The sequence below is a fragment of the Sciurus vulgaris genome (assembly GCF_902686455.1).
Source record: "Sciurus vulgaris genome assembly, chromosome: 3".
NCBI lineage: Eukaryota > Metazoa > Chordata > Mammalia > Rodentia > Sciuridae > Sciurus > Sciurus vulgaris.
Genome location: NC_136463.1, coordinates 186,543,521 through 186,566,871, shown reverse-complemented (window position 1 = coordinate 186,566,871; position 23,351 = coordinate 186,543,521). Strand labels below are relative to the sequence as shown.

The following is a 23,351-nucleotide window of genomic DNA, read 5'->3' as shown; positions in this document are numbered from 1 at the left end:
CAAGCTATCTTTCTCCATTGTATATTTTTGGCTCCTTTGTCTAGTATGAGGTGACTGTATTCATGTGGTTTTGTCTCTTTGTCTTCTATTCTGTACCATTGGTCTGTCTGTCTATTTTGGTGCCAATACCATGCTGTTTTTGTTACTATTGCTCTATAGTATATTTAGTGTCTGGTATTGTGATACCTCCTGTTTTACTTTTTCTACTCAGGATTGTTTTGGCTATTCAAGGTCTCATTCTTCCAGATGAAGTTCATGATTGCTTTCTCTATTTCTATAAGGAACGTCATTGGGATTTTAATTGGAATTGCATTGACTCTGTATAGTGCCTTTGGTAGAATGGACATTTTGACAATGTTAATTCTGCCTATCCAAGAACATGGGAGATCTTTCCGTCTTCAAAGGTTTTCTTCAATTTCTTCTTTAATGTTCTGTAGTTTTCATTGTAGAGGTCTTTCACCTCTTTTGTTAGATTAATTCCCAAATATTTTTTTTTTTTTGAGGATACTGTGAATGGAGAGGTTTTCCTAATTTCTCTTTCAGAGGATTCATCACTTATGAATAGAAATGCATTATATTTATGCATATTGATTTTATATCCTGCTACTTTGCTGAATTCATTTATTAGTTCTAGAAGTTTTCTAGTGGGGTTTTTGGATCTTCTAAATACTGGATCGTGTCATCAGCACATAGTGACAGCTTTAGTTCTTTTTTTTCCTATTTGTATCCCTTTAATTTCTTTGTTCTGTCTAATTGCTCTGGCAAGTGTTTCAAGGACGATGTTGAATAGAAGTGGTGAAAGAGGGCATCCCTGTCTTGTTCCAGTTTTTCGAGGGAATGCTTTCAGATTTTCTCCATTAAGATTGATGTTGGCCATGGACTTAGCATAGATAGCTTTTACAATGTTGAGGTATGTCCTACTATTCCTACTTCTTCTAGTGTTTTAAGCATGAAGGGGTGCTGTATTTTATCAAATGCTTTCTCAGCATCTTCTGAAATAATCATGTGGTTCTTAAGTCTATTGATGTGATGATGAATTACATTTATTGATTTCCAGATGTTGAACCAACCTTGCATCTCTGGGATAAACCCCACTTGATCGTGGTCACTCTTTTAAATATATTTTTGTATGCGATTTGCCAGTATTTTGTTAAGGATCTTTGTATCTATGTTCATCAGGGATATCGTTCTAAAGTTTTCTTTCCTTGATGTGTCTTTGTCTGGTTTTGGTATCAGAGTGATACTAGCCTCATAGAATGAATTTGGAAGGGTTCCCTCCTTTTCTATTTCCTGGAATACTTTGAGGAGTATTGGTATCAGTTCTTCTTTAAAGGTCTTGTAGAATTTGGCTGAGAATCCATCTGGTCCTGGGCTTTTCTTGGTTCATAGGCTTTTGATGGCTTCTTCTATTTTGGTGCTTGAAATTGATCTGTTTAGATTGTGTACATCTTCCTGATTCAGTTTGGGAGGATCATGTCTCTAAAAATTTGTTAATGTCTTCAGTATTTTCTATTTTGTCAGAGTATAGATTTTCAAAGTAGCTTCTAATTATGTTATGTATTTCAGTGGTGTCTGTTGTGATATTTCCTTTTTCATCACGAATTCTAGTAATTTGAGTTTTCTCTCTCCTTCTCTTTGTTAGTGTGGCTAGGGGGTTTATCAATTTTGTTTACTTTTTCAAAGACAACTTTTTGTTTTGTCAAATTTTTTGAATTGTTTCTCTTGTTTCAATTTCATTGATTTCTGCTCTGATTTTAATTATTTTCTGTCTTCTACTATTTTTGGTGTTGATCTGTTCTTCTTTTTCTAGGGCTTTGAGATGTAATGTTAGGTCATTTAGTTGTTGACTTTTTATTTTTTTAATGTATGAGCTCAATGCAATGAACTTTCCTCTTAGTACTGTTTTCAGAGTGTCTCAGAGATTTTGATATGTTGTGTCATTGTTCTCATTTACCTCTAAGAATTTTTTTATTTCTTCCCTGATGTCTTCTGTTATCATTGCATCATTCAGTAGCATATTATTTAGTCTCCAGGTGTAGGAGTAGTTTTTGTTTGTTATTTTATCGTTCATTTCTAATTGCATTCCACTATGGTCTTATAGGATACAGGGTAGGAACTCTATTTTTTTGTATTTACTAATGGCTTCTTTGTGGCATAGCATATGCCATTTGGAGAAGGATTTTGGAGAAGGATCCATGAGCTGCTGAGAAGAAAGTATATTCACTTGATGATGGATGAAATACTCTGTAAATATCCATTAAGTCTATATCATTGATTGTATTATTTAGTTTTATAGTTTCTTTGTTCAGTTTTTGTTTAGAGGATCTATCCAGTGGTCAGAGCGGTGTGTTAAAGTCCCCCACTATTAATGTGTTTTGGTCTATTTGATTCTTAAAATTGGAAGGGTTTGTTTGATATACATAGATGCTCCATTGTTTGGGGCAAAAATATTTAAAATTGTTATATCTTGCTGTTTTATGCTTCCCTTAAGTAGTATGAAATGTCCTTCTTTATCCCTTCTGACTAACGTAGGTTTGAAGTCCACTTAATCTGATATGAGGATGGAGACCCTTGCTTTTTTACTGGGTCCATGTGCATGGTATGTTTTTCCCAATCCTTTCACCTTTAGTCTGGATGTCTTTTTCTATGAGATGAGTCTCTTGAAGGCAACATATTGTTGGGTCCTTCTTTTTAATCCATTCTGCCAATCTATGTCTTTTGGTTATTGGGTTTAGGCCATTGACATTCAGGGTTATTATGGTGATATGATTTGTATTCCTGGTCATTTTGGCTTATTTTTGTTTTTTAACTTGACTTGGTTTCTTCTTCGATTGGCTTTTCCTTTAGGGTAGTTCCTCCCTTTGCTGACTTTTATTGTTATTTTTCACTTCCTCCTCACGAAATATTTTGCTGAGAATGTTCTGTAGGGCAGGTTTTCTATTTTTAAATTCTTTTAACTTTTGTTTATTGTGGAAAGATTTTATTTCATTGTCAAATCTGAAGGTTAGTTTTGCGGGTATAGGATTCTTGGTTGGCATCTGTGTTCTTTCAGAACTTGAAATATATTGTTCCAGGCCCTTCTATCTTTTAGAGTCTGGGCTGAGAAATCTGCTGATATCTGTATTGGTTTCCCCTTATATGTAATCTGACGCTTTTTTCTCGCAGCCTTTAAAATCCTATCTTTATTTTGTATGTGAGGTATTTTCATTATAATGTGTCTTGGTGTGGATATGTTGTAATTTTGTGCACCTAGTCTTCTGTAAGCCTCTTGTATTTGATTTTCCATTTCAATTTTCAGGTTTGGGTAATTTTCTGATATTATTTCATTGAACAGGTTGTTCATGTCTTATTCACTTACTACCTACAGGTTTATTGCTTGCTTCACCACTGGAATAAAACCACTATGTCCTTGATCTTGAATAAGTACTTAATCAATAGTTAATTTTAATAAAGTTCAGAAAGGCCATCTTCCAGAAAATTTCCACAATTATTAATCAAATTGTGGAAATACACACATATACAACTAGATGATGTTTAGTGTAAAACAATCTCACATACACACACACACACACACACACACACACACACACACAAATTCTGCTGGCAATCGCATCTCCCTGACTCAGCAGTCCTGTTGTTGCTGCTGGGAGTCTGTCTTTTGAGATGAGACTAGCTGATCTGAATCAGGTACTCTCACCTTGGTTCACACACATGCCCTTACTGCTGCAATGTTAATACACTCACATATTGTTATTCTCCCATGTTTTACTTTGCTGAATCTCAGCTATGCTAATTCTTGGTACTCAGGGCAATTTTTCTACCTCTTATTTTTTTAATGTTTGGTATAACATTATAAAGAGAGCTTCTCTTTTTATATTAGCTCAAGACTGCCCATATGGTCCATAAGAGGATGGAATAATAATTTTTAATGGTATCAGAAAAAAATTAGACCTAGATTTTTTAAAAGATAGTGAGTGCACATGAAATTTCTGCCATGGAAATATTAAATCCCATTGCCTTAGAGCTACACATGGCAAAATGATGGTGGATGAGGAACTACCCCTGTTAGTAGCTATAAAACTCCATCCTGGCAGACACTGGCCAGGAAGATGTGAGCTTTCCCTGTGGTCACCATGCTGGCAGCTGGGGGTCGCTCAAGCGGGGAGAACTTAGCACCCCGGGTTTATTCAGAGCCTGTCAGACACAGCACTGTCTTCAGAAGGCAGAGCTTGTGGGTGCCAACAGGCCCCTGGTGGTGGTGGTGCCCAGAAGGCTGGGGGGCATAAACATAGACCTGAAGAACCGCCCCATTTCTGCTGCCTCCCACACTAGGTGCGGTGTGGAACCTCCCGGGTGTAGTCAGCGTGGGTGCAGGGCTTCTCGTGCTTCTAGTTCCATACTCACCACCCAGGTCTGTGGCGGTCTGGTTAGGACACCATCTTCCCTGAGCAGGTGCAACGCCTCTGGGACACCTCTTTGCAGCTCTACTTGCTAGCTGAGGTTTTAGGACAGCTCACCTGCTGGGGGTTCAGTTTCCCCTTCTGGAAAATGAAGTGTCCACCTCACGGGGTTTCATGGAAAGTGAGTGAAAACAGGAGAAGCATCAGCAACAGGGGAGCTGCCACGAGAGTTTGTCACTCGGCACTACGTGTGGCTCTGCAGGTCTTTGGCTAAATGTGTTGGTGTTAAGATGTCGTGGAAGAAAACTTAGAGAGGGTCTGGAGAGAGTCTTGGAGCGACCCTGGCCACGTTTCCTTCCTCCATCTTGTTCTCAGGGGTGTACAATGCATGTCACTTGGTATGCCCACCCTCTACCCAAGTGTGCTTGCCCGTCTGGCCTGTGGGTTCCTCCTTGCCAGGTAGCCCTTACCCCAGCACCCTGAAGCTTGTCTGTCCCCAGTGGGTGGCAGCAAATATCCTCTGCACAAGGAGACACATTCATCTGGTGTCCAATGAGATGCAGTCTTACCTATCCCAGATCGAGCAGTGCTTGGAGGACAGCCCTGGTTGGTGCCCAGCACAGCACTGGGCGTGTCACTCACCCTGAACTCACGCGCTCACTCCAGCCCCTTCCAAGTGCTAATGCTAGGCGTGGTCTGGAATGACACTGCCTTGGTTTGCACTTAGTATCGCAAAAAGCTGGTCCATGTAACCGATCACACGGGAGACGCGGTGTGTGCAAAGAGCAACTAGGAATCAGTAAGCAGACAAGCTGACCCGGCTTTTGCCCTTGATGATATAGTGGCTGTCTTTACTCTGGCTTCCTGCTGCTCCCATTTAGTTTTTATCCCAGGTGCACTGACTGTATGACTATGTCATGTTTTTAAACAGGAAAAGAAAAAGAGTTGATTTGCTATGCTTAAAAGGATAAATCTAACCACAAATACACAGAATAACAAATATGAAATCAGTTAAGGATTTTCTTTTTCAGTGAGAAAAAATGAAAACCACATAGCTCAAGTCTTTTAACATTTGAATTTTTATTTTCCTAACAGCACATTCTTAAAAAGAAGTTAACAACTTCAATTCCAAATATAAGGATTAAATAATGCAAATGAAAAGCTGTCATTTTCAGTGAAGCTATTGCCTGATTACCCTGGAAAAAAGTATCCTCATGACTGAACTGATGCAAAAACCCCTTAGCAAAGCTTCACCTGACGCTGTGAAGAGTCTTCTTAAGGTCACTTACGTCCAGACCATCCCCTTGTCTCTAGCCAGAGTTTTGCCTGGTAATGGCTTGTGGTTCCACAGTGTTTTGTGTATGAAAAGCGTAGACTAAGAGACACTACTGAAGTCGCTCAAATTGTAGGTTCTGCCATGGAAAAAAGTCCCAATGCTGTAACGTCCCCTTAATCTTCATTCAGCAAGACACATGAAAAGAAAACTCAAGTCCCACCTCAAGCCCTGACTTTGATCACCACTGTGAGCGGCACTGAGGCTGCTGCGTGTCAGATCTGGAGCTCCCGAGAGGCCCAATGTGCTTGGCAGAGACCTGCAGCTTCCCCCTGTTGGACCAGCTTGGGTCAGGCATCTGCAGACAGAGGCATCTGGTGGCTGCTGGGGCTCCCTTCTGTCAGAGGCAGGTGAGAAGCAGCGCTCCCAGGCAGTACAGAGGAAAGTCCACAAAGCCACGCTCCACACTGCCAGCCAGCGGTGGGCCACGCAGAGCCAGTGCTCACTGCTGGGACAAGAGTGCGCTCCTGTTTGCTTTCATCTTTTCCAGACGCTTCACCAGGTGGCCATTGCTCACCTCAAGCTCTTCTGTTTTATCCAATGCAGAGCGAAGCTAAAAACAGGGAGGAGAGTCAGTGAGCTCGGAGGGACCTGCTTCTCCAAACCCGATACCGCGTGGCCAGAATTCCAGGCCTTCAGAGAAACACAGCTACTGACTGAAATCCTGAAAATGCCTATGTGTCTGTGTGCATCTTAACTTAAAAGGTGGTTCAAGGCCATGGTTCTGGCATCATGAGTAGCCAGGAAATTTCCTCCTCTGAGACGAGAACCCAGATGGCACCACTGGGGGTCCTGATGGTCTCACACAGGGAAGCAAGGTAAACAAATACAAACCAGAGGAGACCAGGCCTTGGAGGAGGAGACCCTCATGGCTTGGGGCAATCAGGAGCAAGGTCTTTGCAGCCAGAGACCAATGCAGAAAGGCAAGAGCCACACTGGTTGTGACTCAGAACCTGGTCTGAGCAGGAAGACCAGCAGGAATAGAACAGAGGGCAGATGCCCCAGGGAGAAAGTGGCAGGGTCACGTGGACATGGAGATGTGGGCCATCAGAGCACAGTCCCAGGCTCTGCTTCCTGCTCAGATCCCTTAAGCAGGGTGGCAAGGGTCCTGGGACAGAACCAACCCCCCACCAACCTCCCCAGCAGGGGCAGAAGGGACCCCTCTTGTGGGAAGTGTCCCCTAGTCTGACCTGGGGCATTCCTGCAAATGAAAATCAAGCATAGCTTCACAAACACCACACAGGAAGGGCAAGGCCCCGAGGGTGATCACAGAAGCAGCCAACAGCCAGAGATGCCCAGAGACTGAGCCTGCATCAAGTGGAAAGCACAGCCACGCTTGGAACATTTAAAGAAATAAGACACAATTTACAAGGATGCTGCACCCGACATGCAGACTGGTGCTCCGCAGATGCTGTGAATGTTGGCTGGATGAACAGCTGTGCCAAGTGTCTTCAGGAAGGTAAAAACTGGGTAGCTTTTAAAGAACGTGTGGCAGCACAGCAGGTAGCCTGTGGGCAGTTCAGCCTCTCTGGGTACTTGAGACACTACTGGCCTCTGCTCCTGCCATGTCTGTTCGGGTCCCCTGCCCAGGCTTGCTCCATGTGACTCAAAATATGTAGGCAGAAGCGGCCTGGCAGCTCCTTTTTCTCACTAATTAACTTGACATTTATGGATGGGTCCTGTGGTAGATGCTCAAGATGGATGGTTGGACAGTAGGGCTGGCAAGGTCCTGGTCCTGGCTGGCTGCACTGCCATCGCCTTTGTTAGGATGACAGCACATGAGGACAGCTGGCCATGCACAGCCCAGGGCAGATGTAACCCAAGTAAGTCCTCCATGACTCAACCAGAAGACGGCCACACCACTCCTCCCTAAGATAGTCTGGGAAATTTACCTCTCTTTGTAGTTTCCGTTTTTCTGCCTTAAGTTCATCTTCTATTTTTTCTGCATTTTCAGCGGCCGATTTATAACGTGACACTTGGCTCTCTAACCTTATTACCTGAAAGGGAGGGAAAAGCCATCCGCATAATTCAACAGGCTTGTTTTTTCCTTCTATTAGCTTTATAATGCTCAGGATCAAAGGGAGTGATTTAATGAAATGAAGACTACACCCTGTGAGTGACGGAGATACAGCTGGGGTCTGGGCTAGCAAGGCAGCTGCTCAAACAGGTCCCGGTTCTGACCTGGCAGGGCCTTCTCTGCTCACAGGTGCTGCTGCTTGGGCTTCCATCCTGCTGGAGAGCCACAGGCCGAGGCAGAGCAAAGGTCCCGCCAGCACCTGGCTCCAGGGACCTCCCCAGGGATGGCAGGTGGGAGAGGACAGAGCAAGAATGCAGGAGCCCCTGGGTGGCAAAGGCGGTGAACGCCTGCCAGGTATGCTGCATGCCTGTCAAAACACGCTCCATCAAGTGGCACATTCTGGGTATGCTGCTCCATTTGAGTTTCTATACAAACTCAAACAAAACAAATAAACAAAAAATAAACAAAAAACCCTGGTATGTGCCTGCAGTGCAGGGGGAAAGTGCCTGTTTTGTCCTAATCCTTGGACAGGACACAGATTGTCTTTGGGCCCATCATCTGAAGGTGGGAGTACCCCAAGTTAGACACTAGGGAGAACTGCCGTGTCTAGCAGAGAAAGGCAGAGGAACAGCATGAAGTGTGTTTAGTTAGCTGAATTATTTTTAAAGGAGCAAAGTTAAAAAACTCCACATTAGCTGTTTTCTACAACTGCCTGGTGTTTCCAAAGGATCCGTGTAACAGCCTAAATCCTAATGATCTTTCCTTGCACTTGCTCTCTCTCCAGGAAATACCTGAGAGACTTTGCTGCCTTCACTTGTCCATATTGGGACCATTTTTGGTTCTAAAAATCTGTTTGGTCCTCAGCCTTTCAGGAGTTATTTTTAGCAAACAAAACTTCCATTAATCATCAGCTTAAAGGCCCCTGGCTGCTTCCGAAGTGCTCACGTACATTTTGTTCTAATGCAGTTATCTCTTGCTCAGACTTTGCAAGTTTAAATTTGAGGTCGCTGATCTGTCTGTTGGCATCCCCTAAGGGTTGAAAGAGAAGGAAAAATCGTTATGCTCTTGGGCTTTGAAAACATTTCAACAATAGTTCCTGGGAACCAAGCCCTTACTTTAAAACCATCATGCAAAAAAAGTCCTGGTCTCTGGCTCCACACTACATCAGCGCCCAGGACTGGAGAAGGCGTGGTGTGGACCCAGGCCGGGGGAGTGCCTCTGTGCCCCTTGCTTGACGAGGCTAGGGGACGCCAGGTGACTGCCACCTCTGAGCCAAGAAGACACTGAGGGAGTCGGGAAGGGGTAAGCAGGATGGGCATGCTCTGTCTCCCTCGAAGGGGTTAGCAGGACGGGCATGCTCTGTCTCCCTTAAGCCTGTTTCTCGTTTAGTGGCATAAAAAAACCTCTCAGTCTTTCCATGTAATTGGCAGGTTAAAGACCGCCGAGCCCTGCAGAGCACACGTGGTCCTTATCAGTGCTCGTGGGCACCACGAGCTCTACTCCACAGACGTGGAGGGAAATGCCCTTGCTCTGCCCACCAAGAAATGCCTTTGTGCCTCTGTATTTAGGGGCTTCTGGGCCGGGGGGATGTGAGGGATACTGGGCATTCTCTGCCACGACAGCTTAAAGATGGCACGTGTTCAAGGGTGCATTCTGCACAAGAGTTGGCATTTACTCTGCAGATCCATGATGTGCACGTCTGTCCCGTTTTCCAAGACGGCATCTTCAGGTCGCAGACTGTCTAGCTTGCCATTCTTCTGTCTTCCTTCCAGTTGCCCTTTGAGTTTCTTAATCTGAAAACACCCACCAGTACAATATGTTAATTTCTCTATTCCAAAGGAAACTTGAAAAGCTGAATCTGTAGCCTGTGAGAAGGGAAGCAGCACACAAAGTGAAAAGCAGCCCCCAGAAGCTCAGTGGGCCACAACCTGGAGGTAGCGCACCTGGTGCCAGGAGACAGGGTGACGTGACCGAGCAGGAGAGAACAGTGGCAGAGGCCAGCCATCCACCCTGTACTCCACCAGCCAGACGGACTCTCCCTTCCATCAAGACCAACTCCAGTAAGTACATAAAGACCTTTTCCAATCAGTGCTCTTATCAGAAAATAGTAGGCATACAATGAATGGGAAAGGAACTTTCTTTATGATACCAGGCATGAATTATTTTGTAACTTGGATGGAAAGTCATCTGAAGGTTAAATTCCTCTGGGACTCAGGAGGAGACTCTACATAAAGCACCCAAAAGGTTCAGCCAAGGGCTGGCAAGTTAGTTTGCTATTAGACTTTGCTTTAAACACAAGAAGCCAGACAGGGTCACTTGGTATCTTCAGGGGCAGCAGTGAAGGAATTAAACCTCCAACAAAACTGTATCAAGGACCCAGTCCAGCGGCAGGTTTGTGCAGAGGCATTTGCCAGCTTTCAGGGAGCTGACCTCTGAACAACTTCCCCTCACAGGTGGACAGAAACACAGATGGTGGGAATGGCAGCCAGAGAGGAGTGTCGGGTATGCAGGTGCCCTGTGGTGAGCCACACCCTGCTGTCCACGCTCGCTTCTGATCTCTGTGGTGTCCTCTAGGTGGCTGCCTGCCTTACTCCTCTGCACCTCTAACCAAACACAGACCATGGTGCCTGCTGGTTCAAGGAAGCAGTGCAGAAATACAGCGCACACGTGTTGAGAGTCCACGGTGCTGGGGATGGATCCCAGGGCCTCATCCACGCCAGGCAGGCGCTCTACTGCCGAGCTACACCCCAGCCCAAAAGGACACAGGATCCCTGAGGCTCCTTCCACCACAGATGCCTCGTCCAGTCTTGAAAGAGTGCTCAGCAGAATTGTGAAAAGGAAGGCAAACGCATTTGGTTAGTAGCTTCTGAGGAAAGTCAGAGGAACCAAGTTTCCTTAGAAGGTGGTTGTGGAGTAACTCAGTAACCGTCCTGTACGTGGTGAGGATGGCATCCAGGATTTCTTGAGGTCAGAGAGAACAAGGAAGATAAATCACAGTTAACAACTCTGATCAGCCATTTAAAGATACGCCTGCCGGAAGGGACAGATCACCGAGCACAAGGCTGACGTGTGGGGACAAGCACCAGCAAGAGGAGAGATGCTTGCAGCACCCCGTCCTGGCCTCGGCGCTTAGCCTTGGCCGTCCACAGTAATGTGCATTTTAAGTGGCAATTCAGTAGAACGTGCCCAATTCAGTTCTGTGGCTTTGGGTCTCTGAGACACCCTCACTAACCCTTGCATGACTTACAATGTTCTCTGACAAAATCAAGCTAACGTTTGGCCTGGTGTGTTGAGGGGCTTTCTGTGTGCGAGACACAAGGATGGGAAGGCTCGTGGTTTCACGGGCCCTGTAAGGTAATCAAGAGATCGTTACCTGTTCCAGCAGGCATTCCCGTTCGTCAATGAGCTTTTTCAACCTAATATCTGAAGAGAGGAGAGAGACACAGGTTTGGGTGAATGGCACGTGGCACCCTCCAGCAGTGGCTTGCTGGGGGATGCTGGCTGGGGTTAGTGAAATGAAGGATGAAGGCAGAGTTACACACGTACCACGGTGGATGAGGCAGGCAGGACGGGGAGGAACTCAGCCGGGGAGGTGCCGCCTCCGACACGCTTCTGGTCGGGTGCAGCATCCGGCTCATGCAAACAGCTAGTCTTCTACTTAGGTTAGCATGCAAGGACGCCAGGCAAACCACGCTGCAACACAAGAGCTCACAGGCTTCTCGGCTTCACACCGCCAGCAGGGTGGCCCGCACCCAGCATCAGGACGCAAGGGCAGTGCCTCCGGCCCTCCCTGAGGTCGCGTCTCAGCTGCACTCATCTTTCCTTTCTCTGGTGGACTCGCCAGTGTCCGTCTGACTATGTCCACACGTCCTAAGGGCGCTGACAGCACGTCACTGACCCAGCTACTCTTGGAGGTTGGAGTTTCGCACCACCCCCCAGGCAGACGGGTATGCACACGAGTCTGTGATCCCCAACACCGCTGGGAGGGGGGTACTACAGCCTTTAGATTTGGGGCGACCAAGACCTGGGAAGCGTTCACATCTGCTTGAAGGCAAAACCTGGAGCACCGGTGCTGATGGGGATAGGGATGCACCTGCACACGCTGTGACAGAGGCAGGCCCTGTTCTAACAGCTTCCATGCCGTCAGCCCATGAGGGGGCTGTCACTGCCCCTCTTCAGACGAGGTGGGGCCCAGGGCACTGCCCCCTCCCAAGGCCTGGCAGCCCAGCCTCAGGGTGTGCCGAGCCCTGCCAGGGCGAGACTCGCACCTCTGAGGGGCTGCTGACCCCTGCAGGGCTCCGATCCCAAGGGGACCCTGCCTCACACCGCCTAGCTCTAAACACTTCATCAGATAAAATATTAACTCTGATTTGCCATGTGAAAAGAGAATAATCCCTATGAAATATGTCTTTGTTTTCTTTTAAAAAACTGGACACATTCTAATTCAAGTTACATGTTTTCCTCTAATGTGTTTTCCAAAAACCCTATTTTGAAAGGCACTATGTAACGAAAGAGGAGAAAATTTTAAGTGGAAGATAAATTCATAATCCTTTGGAACTGCATTTTAAAGGCCAATGGTATCTTACAGTTATTTTTCTTCTTCCCTTCCATAAACCAACCCAAGACTGAAATTAATTTTTTCTGTGGTTATAAATTCAGTTCTTTAACCCAATATTACTTTTCATCTTATCTTACATATTTTATACTCCTACATACAAACAATAGGCATATAAACACTGAATACATCAGAAAATGATCTTGAAACTCATATATCCATTGTAAAATTTTAGTATCTTTTATTATATGAGTCTAAGAAGTCTCCAAGAAGACTTCAAATGCCCTAGAAAGGTAGTAGAAAATAAATTTTAAAATGTAATCTTAGTGAAAGAAAAAAATACAGGTAATCTGACCTTTAGTTTTACAGTGAGACTACTGAAAAGTAGGCAGAAATTCTAAGAGAAATTTTCAAGCAGAATAGGAGAGCAAAATGAAAACTAAACAGCTTTAAGAAAACGAAGAAAAGAAAAAAGCAAAATTACTTGATATGGATAAAATAAAAGTACCACTTTTCATAGCTTTAAAAATCAACAAATCTGACTTGCTTGGTGAAACAGCACGTCAGTGGCAAGCTCACTGCAATACCTAACCTGAGTGCTCAGCCCCTCGCTCACCACTGGTCTCAAACACCTGGGCTCGGGCAGGGGCGACTGCTCAGGCACTGCAGTTCTTAGAAATGAGGCGCTGAGAAAGGTCAGGTCCTGATTTTAGGGCCTTCTACATTAGGAAGCTAAAATCAGGCTATTCAGGGAATTTTAATGATATTGCTAAAGAAGTGCATTTTCAAGAAATCTGTTTTTACATATTAATAATGTATCAATGATCCCAGCAAACTTTCTGGTAGGCTTTTAGAGATTGGTGAATGGGGAACAAAGAGGGAAAGCCTTCTGGAAACTTCCTGAGTTAGCTGAACAAATGCCGGAATCCTTGATCGTTCTCTCAGCTCTCCATCCAGGGCAGCATGAGTTCAACCAAGAGCCACAGGACAGCCGGCATGGACATGGACTCTCGAGGTGTTCCACCTGGATCTGGAGCAGGACGACACCTGATCCGAACCTAATGCACACATGTGCTTCCCTCCCCTTCGTTTAGGGTTCTGGGCATTTGGAAGGAATCTTCCTGTTGTTTCCCCTGGCTCAGTGGCCATGGTGGCAGGCTGCACCATGGGGTCTCCCTGGAAGGGGCCAGACCAGTGGAAAACGGACCCCAACGCTCTGAACCCCAGGAGGTAGCCTTCCAGAATCCTGGTTATAGTAGAACTTTAAAGTTTCAGGTCATAGGGTGTTCTGTTGATCAGAAGTACTAAACATTGTACAAAGTAGCCAGCACAGGACAACTCATTCTTAAACACTCTTTAAAAAATGCTGCTGCTTGCTAATCTTTGCATAACAACCTAAAAGCCAAAAGTCTATTCTTTCCCTATTTTCTACCTAGACTCATAACTAGAATTTTAAAGGAGGATTTAGCTATATTCCAGTTTGAGGCTGAAAAATATCCAAGCTTTTTGACTTAAGGACTTGGTGATGAACAATTTTCTTTATTCTCTCCCAGCTTAAGTTCCTCTGAGGACATGGCTGACAGGTAACCTTCCAATTCTTTGGTCACTGGAATCTTTCTAAATTGCCTTGATGCTGAATATGCCTAAGTTAACCACTTCTTGAGGGCTGAAGGGTCCTCCTCTGAGACAAGTAGGGGCTGTGTTGGGCTGTGGCACTGTCAGACACACAGGGCATGGAACCTGACATCTGCCAGGAAGGGCCTGGAAGGACCAAGATGTGGCTCTACTGCCTACATGCTCCTCCCTGTTTGCCTGATGCTGATTCTCAGCTTTGGTGCCCCACTAGGCAGCTGGTCTGCAGCCTGTGCACTGGCCAGTGCCTTCGGCTACGCAGAAACCACCATGCTTGTTAATGAAAAGGTGAATAGCAGAAGCTGGACAGCTGGGCGGAGGGACATGCTGAGTGCCTGATATAACGTGCTGCTGGAGAACTTGGGAGGAAAGCACAGAGCTGAAGGCCAGGGGTGTCACTCTAGTGACGGTTGTGGAAGCAACCCCCAGGCAGTCTCCAAAAGTCAGGGAGGGAGCTGCCTTCCTACATGCGCGCCAGCTCCAGTTGCAAGCAGCTTGGCTGCAGCTGAGACATCAGCCAGGACCCGGGCATCCTGCAGAGCCCTCAGCTGGAGCCTCCAGCCAGTCTCCACTTTCCTGTTTTCATGGTACAGGAGGGGAAGATTCATCATCCCTATTGTCCCCTTCTTCAGGACACTGGAGCAGCAATCAAGGTGCTCTGGCCACTTTGGTCATTCTCCCCAACTACTGTGAACAGAGACCCCCCTCTCAGCTGGGAACCACCTGGAGGGTCTGGAGAGCACAGGAAACGATGCAGGGACCATCTCCTCTGTGCTCCGAGTGTGGCCCTGCACCAGTGCCAGGGTGCTCCAGGGGAGGAGCATGCCTACTACTGCCAGAGGCAAGAGGTGGAGGCTCACAGAGCCCACGCGTCAGCAGCCGGGAGTTGGGGGTCACTTTAAAGGGCCATTGTGTGAAACAACAGTCAGGATGGTCAGAGGTCAAGGAGCCCAAAGACTGAACCACAGGCTTGTTAAATTATCAAATGCTTTTATTTCAGTTATGTAACACTTAGGCTTGCCTCCAAATTTACTGAGATTTTGGTCCTTCTGTACTCAATTATATCTTGTAACAGTTAATACAAATTCACATGATCTCATAAAGTGTCAAGAGCATTCATAATATACATTCCCTTGTGATTTTATACTTTATCATTACTTTTCATTTAAATTTATAATTATTTTAAATGCTATTTTTATATAGAAAATATATATTTCTTCCAGGCAGATCAAAACAAAAAATTTCCAATAAAAATATACGGAGAAACAAAAATATTTATACCAAAATACCAAAAATGATTCAACTTTAAAAAATATCCTAGTTTAGTCTAACGAGTAGTTTGCATTAGAACAAGTAACATTTTGTGTTGCTCTTTTGAACAATAACTAAGACATTCAAACAGAAAGAGAAGTAATTTTAAGTTAAAAAAAATTTAAATGATTGCCCCTGTCTAAATACCACAGTAGGAAATGCAATTTCAACATATGTCATTTCTAAATAAAAATATTTTAAAAATAATCTTCATATACAATGAATCTGGTACCTCATCAACATGAAGTCAAAATCTACAAAATAAACTTGGTCCTCATGGACAATGAGATCCAAGGATATTGGCATGAAATCAAACACATGAGGTAAAGAACAAAAGACCTCCCTAGTGCTTTCAGATATTTACTTATTATCCCTAAAATGATTAATTATTGGCCTATGGTAAATCTTATCACTTAGTGACCTATATGCTATTTGGACATTTATCTCAGTTAAATAAAATACTATGGAGGCTATAATGTATGTGTTAAAATCAAATATGAAAGTATACAGACTTGAATGAGACATACTAGTTTAAATACCCATGATATTCCATGATGCAGAAATCTAAGAATGCTACTTGGTCATTTCATTGGATGCTGGCGTATTTTATTTGGTCAACAACATCAACGTGCGCAAGGGCCTGGGGTCTAGGTGAAGCAGTTTTACTTCAGGCTGGAAGATAAGGAGTACAGGTGTGCCTGACTGCTGCTACTGGAAAGCTCTCGGTCAAAACTGAATCTGAAAGCAAACCTCAGTGATTAAACGTGAGTCTATATGTAGCGATCGACTGCGAATGTAGTAAGTAGATAGCTGTCATACAGTACGTCTGTATCGGGTAGGGTCTCCTGCACTGTCACCAGTGAGTCGGAAGCGCCTCTGTTGGCAGGACTTCCTGTGCAGAGTCGGGCACTCCTCTGCGACCTCGCCCGTGCCCGCCTTCTGCACCTACCAGCCTCATGACATGGTGCAGTCCTCTTTGCTCTTGCCCCTCTGACTTGCTTCTGCTTCTCCTCCACCCTCTGAGTTGGAGCCCCCCGTCTCCCCTGCTGCTGACAACACGCTGCCTTCGAGACTGAGGCCATCCTCGGCTTTGCTGGCCGCCTGACCTGGGTGGTCAGATGGAAACTGCCTCTTGGCACTTCCTGCCTGAGAGGCACTGGCAGTGTCCCTTGCGGGGCTGTTGTTTCCCGGCAGGGAGCTGCTGCTCCCTTCTTCATTCTCTGGTGCTAGGGGACTGTTCTGAGCAACACTGTCTGCTTTGGCATTCCCTCCTGTAACACCTCCATCTAATTCTTTATCACTAGCATCTGGCGACTCAGCTGGGTCACCGTCACAGCTGGCCATGCCTCCAGGAGACGTCCTCCCTGCCCTGGTCTTTACGCCACTGTCCTCTTGGTTAAGCTTCCCATCCAACTCAGTTTCAGGACTCGCTGGACCATCAACATGTCCCCTGCTTCCTGCTGCGATTTTCTGTTCTGGATTTTTGGTCACCTCATTTTGTGTTTCTGCTACTTGTTTCTTGTCAGCAAACTGCACCTGCTCCTCTTCCTTGACCTCACCTACCTCTGCTTCCTGATAGGTTAGCTCTTTCTTAACACCTTCGAGGGCTTCTGCAGATGCGGGTGATCTTTTCTTCTTGTTTTTCTTTTTCTTGTTCTTACTCCTCTTCTGGGATGACTCTGATGTCTCTGTCTGCTGGTCCTTTTCCTCCTCTGGTTCTTTTGCATCAAGCAGCTCGTTCTCAGTGTCTGCCCCACCTGAGCCTGTTGCTTCCTGATGGCTGCTCTTGTTTGGAGTACCAGGAACGGGCTGGTGTTCGGCCGGGCCTGGCTTCTCGTCCCTTGCCTCTGCACCTCCACCCTCCTCTGCACTGTTCTTCCCACCTACGTCTGTGCTCTGAATCGGGGCCTCTCTGGGCTCAGCTACCTCCTGGCTGGTGAGCTCCTTCTCTAAGCTCTGCCCTGTGCTGGGGAATACTGTGCCCAACACACACTGTCCACCATGACTCACTGGGTCATCGCCACGTTTCCGAGGACTTGCAGCCACTGTGCCCACGTGTTCTGCAGCCATGGCTCCCCCTGCCTCACCCACACTCCCCAGGTGGTCACCACGTGGCTCACCAGCCTCTGTCCTGCTCATCCTTTCAGCTTCGGGTGTTGGCACGGGAGCAGATTCCTGGCAGGGTTTTGGGTTAACCTCTTCCGAGTCGCTTCTCCAGTCCTCCAGGTTCTCTTTTTCCTGCCTCCCTACAGGTTGCTCACTTTGGCTGTTGGTACCCAAGGCAGCGCAACTGTCCTGCCCACTTATGGGCACTGGGGCTTTACTGTCTAAACCCCTCAAACAGCTGGGCTGCTCAGGGGAAGCTCCAGTCTTACCGTCTGGCATGTCTAGGACCTCTCTTGACTCAACCTGCCCTGGACTTTTGAGGAAAGCAGTATTCTCTAGAACTTGGCTGTGAACCTGCTCCTCACAGTTAGCATCTGCTCTGGGTCCTGGGGACGGGGCACTGTCTCCAGAGGTTTTCTGCTCCGCATGTTCACCAGGATGTGACACATAATCCTTTACTGTGTCCTCTTTGTGCTGTTCTTGCTCAGTATTCTGCAAGATTTCTCTTTTCCCCATATTCTCCACAATTTCATTTTTCACCTCCACTTCTGTGGCTCTTCCTAAAAGACCATTGAGAGAATTGAAGGGACTCCATGATGCAGTGACCACTTAATATAATTAAAAAGTAAACACATGTTCTAATTCCCACCCAGCCCTGTTCCTAAAGAGAGAGAGTCATCGAAGAATTATGTGAAATGGAAGCTTCTGCCATTTTGGTGCAGCAAAGCAGTAACTGCATTAGCAAAGTTTTGATCAGCAAGGCCCGGCCACCACCTCCAAGGCAAAAGTGGCTGCTGGTGCCACCTTGTGTGAGCTTTTAAAGGTGAAGTTATGTCTTAAACAGAAAGAGCTCTGGATCAGGGGGCCAAACAATCCAAAACGATGGGTTTAAGAATGGATGGCAGGTCGGCACTCCCCATTCCCGTTCCCAAAGGCACGTCTTGACACCTGGTGCTCCTCCAGCTGTCAAGCGGCACTGCGTCTCAGAGCCCCAAAGTGGCTTTCAAATTATTGCTTTTAAGGAACATTCAGTTCAGTTTCAGAAGCTCCGCCTCAAGATCCATGTTGAGGAAGATGCTTTTGAAATAGCTCCTATAAAGCTCAGAAATTGTCCTGCATCTGTCCTGAATCCTCAACTCAGCTCAGGAACCACTGAGTCCCAGCAGGAGGCAACACTGGATACTAAGGGGACCACGTAATCAAGACACTGCTCACCAGCAAGGAGCGTGACACTGCCTTGGAGCAAACAGTTACATCAGAGATTCTCTAAACAAGGCCCCAGCCTATTAGATACCATGTTACTAAAAGCCAACACCTGACAATCTTGTACAGTGGTCTCCACCGTGGGGTTATGACCCCAGGAAAACAGGGGAGATACCAGTACTACTATTTAGGGTTAGTTTTATTTTACCTTTCAAAATTTTCTATTGTCCTATGCCCTATGACATACATTCTATATCAGTGAAATATAGTACACATAAGTAAATTAAAAGATAACATGTATATTGAGAAAGTCCCATGATTCTTTACTGATGGGATGTGACCTAAGACATCTGCAGACCATCACAAAGTGGTCTTCAAGCAGCTCAGGTGGTTATGATAGGTGTGCATGGAGCAGCGTGGCCAGTCCCCAACTGCTCGGCACTCTTCTGAAGACAGGATGGCAACTTGTTAATTCACCTTTCCCCCCAGTGACTTTTACACAGTTACAAGTGCTGTTTCTTTAGCGGTGGTAAAGATAACAAGGTGCCTCCCTGGGAGGCAAGTCCTGAGAAGCTAGGGTCTCTAGGTTTCCACATTTGCATAAAGAAAGCTAACTGAGATGAAAACTTCTAACTTGAAATTAAAAATGACAGGCCCTCTCTTATTCCAGCCTAACAGTTAAAGCTAGAAGGCAGCTGGTATCCAGGGACAGACCAGGCCTTATTTGGGGGGTGCAGTTTCAGGCTGGGGGGTTCTCCCAAAGCCAGTCGGTGTGATGCACATTAGTCAGGGAGTTGCTGCAGGTCACTGAAAACCGTATGAGATATTCCCGTGAGCCACTGCACTCCAGAACCTCATCCTCCTGCGGAAGCCAGGTCGAGGCACACCACGGAGGAGCATGCTTGACCCAGGCCTCCTGCCCCCGCCCCACAGCTGGGTGGAGACAGCCACGCGTGCCCCGTGCCCCTCGTGCCTGCAGGACGCTGAGCAGAGCACAGCTGTGGCACCCAACCTACTTCACAGCCTCTGCCGCTCTGATCTCCTGAGGGGTCTACATGGGAGCAAGTTAAAGCCACACTTGGTCTGGATGCAAGGGGAGCACTGCCACTCTGTGCTGGTCCCTCCCTGCACTCACCACCTCGAGAAACAGGAACGTGGGTCGAGCCACGTGGAAGCGCTGGACAAGGACATGCCAGACAACGCGTGTGGGCCCGCACACTGACGGGCGGGAAATTACCATGACGTGACAGAACAAATGGCATGCGGCGTGACTGTTAATTCATCAGTTCTGACTGCTCCGGTTCTAACAATGCATGGAATGTGAGCCAATGCTGATTGAAAGATGAAGGGGTTGGGGAACGGGTACTCACCCAGTGTCCCGGCCCCCGCTGACTTGAGGGCATTTAGCTCCTCCTCAGTCATCTTGCTGGGGCCTTGGGGCCCAACGTTATTCAGTGTGTCCGAAGTCTCTCCATTGGTGGCTATTTCTGAATTTAGGATTATTCCATGTTTCTGGGAACAAAAACAGTCTCGCTGTAATCAGCAATATTAGGTTAAAGCTATTTTATTAATGATCTTAAGAACAAAAAGTGCTTTCCATGAAGTAGAGGAAAACTCTAGAGGGATGCAGAGGTGCCTGGGCAGCAGGCTTGTAAGTGCTCCACCAACACACGCGTCTATGACCTCTTCCTCCACACATTTCCTCCTATGGGCTCCAATCGGGGACCTAATTTTCTAGTGACAAGATGCTTCCAGCAGGCATCCTTTAAACCAGGGTGACGGCCCCTGGGCTGCCACAAGTGGCCTAGCAAGCCATCCCTGAGAAGGGCCCCTCAGCTAGTCCTGAGAGAAAGGAGCATGCTGGTGTTCTGGAAGGAAAAAGACTGACCCCAAGGAAGGACTAAAAGGTGCCTAGAATGCTCCATGCATTCAAAAGAACACACTGTGTCCCCAACAGCAAGAGATGCTGGCAGCCCTGGGGTCCCAACTTACAGCCGGTTCTGCCCTACAGCTCTTTCCTAGCACCTGGCACAGCCTCTGGGGAGGGTCATCAGCCACCCCAGCTCCAAGCCTGTGCCCTGCTGGTTCACTGCTCTGGCTTTGGCCAGGGAATTCAAGAGCAGATGCTGACGTGTCCTCGGACACCGAAGGTGTCACCAGGCCAAGCCCGGCTCAACACTCCCTCCTGCAGCACTTGAGAACCCACCCTGGGTGCTGCCCGTGGGGTTTCTACTCTGTTTCAAGCCCACAGCTGCAGATCCCTTGACATGGCGCCGAGGAGGTAGGCTGTCCTCCTAGGATCAGGAGGGCTTCCAGGTCTCAAATGTGGGCCTGACCCCACACTTGGCCCAGACACTGCTCACCGGGAGGCTTTATTGCAAGGAGACAAGTACATTCTCCAACCCTGAGGAATGTTCTGGAGGGCTTACTAATGAGCATGAAGAACACTTCGGGTAACAAAAACAAAAAACAAGACCCCAAAACCCCCAGAGCTGGAAACCTGAGCTGCTTTCAAGGTCATCTGTGCTTGTGAACATCTAATGGCCGACCTCATCTGTACCGACTTCATGTGAACCCTTGGGACAACGAAACTAAGCCGAGTTCACCAACAGAACCAAGTCAGCGGCATACACACATAGTCCACGCCCAGTCACAGAAGCCCAGAATCTGCTGGTGCCACCGGAGTATTTTTCAAACAGGACTTTGACTTCATACCTTTAACTCCTCTCTCAGCTTGACTATTTCTTCTCTAAGGTCATCTCGTTCGCTCCTTATGGAGTCAAAGAACTCTTTCTGCCTCTCTAATGCCTGTGTGTGCAGCAGAGCAGAGAGAAAGAAAACGGGCAAGAAGAGCAGGTTACTTATGGAGCAGCGGCAAGCAGGTGGCTCTACCGTCCACACGCTAACCAGTTGGAGACAAGGAAAGATGCTTACGGAGACAGGCAGAAGGCAAGCGGCAAGCATTCGTGCAACGGCCAGGTGCAGGACACCAGCGTCTGGAACCCCACGGGCACGCTCGTGGAGACCCAGAGGCTTCCTCATCGCATCGAGTGCTAGTGGAGCTTGCCCTCAGGTGATGCTGGAGTCAACAGGAGCGTGCGTTCACCTAACTGAGGGATAAGCGAAGATCCAGGAGGATGCTGAAGAGCCCACACGGCATCTGTTCTATCATTTTAATACATAGAGTATGGATGGCTGTTGTTCCCGATAAAAATAATGTTGTCCGAAGGCATGTATCTGTGCACACACACTCCTAGCTAAGGGCTGCTGAGCGTGTCAAAGTGAAACCAGGGTCAACCTGTAGACACACGTTCACATGCCTCTGGGCTTTTGTCAGGGCTGCGTCACATGAGTTGCTATTTTTTGAAACCATTCGTGATATGAATTAGCAGTGGCTCTGTGGGGTCCCTGTCTTCCTGTCACTGCTGAACGTGGGTGGTCTGCCTCTCTGCGGAGGAAGCGGGTCTTAGGAGGCCACCCTGGGGAGATTTCCAGGTGGATATACATGGGACACAGCTCCTGCCACCTGCAGTTTCCTCAAACCCTTCTGAGAGAAAACCCAGGCAAGGCCCAGCAGGGACCTCTGAGAGGGATGACCCTCCAGGCAGCACCCAGAGGCCTCCCTCACCATGTCCTGGGCCCTTCACTGTGCAGCCAGCGAGAGCATTCGACTACATTCACAGTTACTAGCAATTTGCTACGCTGCTTCACGAACTCTGTTCCTAATTTTAAGTCACACTGGGGCTGCATGCACACCCACACGAGCGCTTCTGCAAAAACTATTTGCTAAGCAGCTTGCCCAACTGAACAGACTTTCAGACTTGAGAATCCTACCCCTATCTTTTTGTCTTTCCACTCTATCGTTTCCTGAAGGTCAGAAATCTCCCTGATATAACTCGCCTGCTTCTGCTGTAGCTGTCGGATTTCCTGAGGAAAGGAACAGATGGAAAGAAAGCAGGTAAAGAGTTAAGCAGGAAGAAGGGCCCGGTGCTGGATGCCCAGAGCTCAGACAGCCGAATCCACAAGGCGCCATTTTACCTCATCTGCCCCGAATTTGCCAGTATCCTAGGGTTTTTCCTTGTTCTACTCTCAGCTCCAAGAAGTATAGGAGAAAACCTGCTTTGGTGAATTCTCACCCCAAAGTCAGCAGTTAAAAGTATTGATTAAATTAACAAATTAACACCCGAACCTGTATAGTTGTGCTCTGTTGGACATCATGGGTTCAGTGTGAGAAAGGCATCGTGAGGTGACATTGTCACTGTGCAAACACCACAGTGGGCTGATGTAGTGCAAGATGGCTACAGTGACACTAGGCAATATCCCATGGGACCAGGGTCATACCTGTGGTGCACTGCTGACTGAAATGTTACGTGGCACGTGACTGAATTAGTTTCCTACTGCTGCTGTAACAAATCACTACAAACTAAGTGGCTTAAAACAAAATCAATTTATTCTCTTATAGTTCTGGACAGTAGAAGTTCAAAGTGAGTCTTATGGGTAGAGGCAGGCCTGCATTCCTTCCTGGGGGCTCCAGGGAAGATGGTATTGCTTTTTCCCTTTCTAGAACCCACCAACATTCCTTGGCTGTGGCCCCTTCTTCATGTCACTCCGCCCCCTGCTTGGGTCTTACATCCCCTACTTCTGCCTGTGGCTTGTCCTCCTCTTGCAAGGACGCTTGTGATCACAGCAGACCCACTCAGATGATCCTGGTTAACATTCCAAAGTCTTTACCTTGGTCACACCTGCAAAGTCGCTCGTGCTGTGTCAGGCAACATGCCTACAATTTCCAGGGAT

At 46.9% G+C, this 23,351-nt stretch overlaps 1 protein-coding gene across 34 annotated transcripts in view; it reads right to left on the bottom strand.

Annotated features, from left to right (window-relative positions):
• Positions 1 to 5,445: 5,445 nt before the first annotated feature.
• Positions 5,446 to 23,351, bottom strand: part of LRRFIP1 (LRR binding FLII interacting protein 1) — a 125,797-nt gene continuing 107,891 nt past the window's right edge. For 9 of the 34 annotated variants that reach the window (XM_079133900.1, XM_079133876.1, XM_079133879.1 and 6 more), the window contains 4 exons: positions 22,392 to 22,484; positions 21,273 to 21,365; positions 19,928 to 20,069; positions 14,751 to 17,914 (listed from right to left, as the gene is read on the bottom strand). In XM_079133900.1, the coding sequence (XP_078990026.1) occupies positions 16,203 to 17,914; positions 19,928 to 20,069; positions 21,273 to 21,365; positions 22,392 to 22,484 (2,040 nt within the window). In that variant the 3' untranslated portion in view covers positions 14,751 to 16,202. Of the gene's footprint in view, positions 6,287 to 7,625; positions 7,731 to 8,699; positions 8,780 to 9,425; positions 9,544 to 11,123; positions 11,174 to 14,748; positions 17,915 to 19,927; positions 20,070 to 21,272; positions 21,366 to 22,391; positions 22,485 to 23,351 lie in introns of those variants that run through there. The other 25 variants (XM_079133884.1, XM_079133883.1, XM_079133886.1 and 22 more) reach the window with 14 other exon arrangements.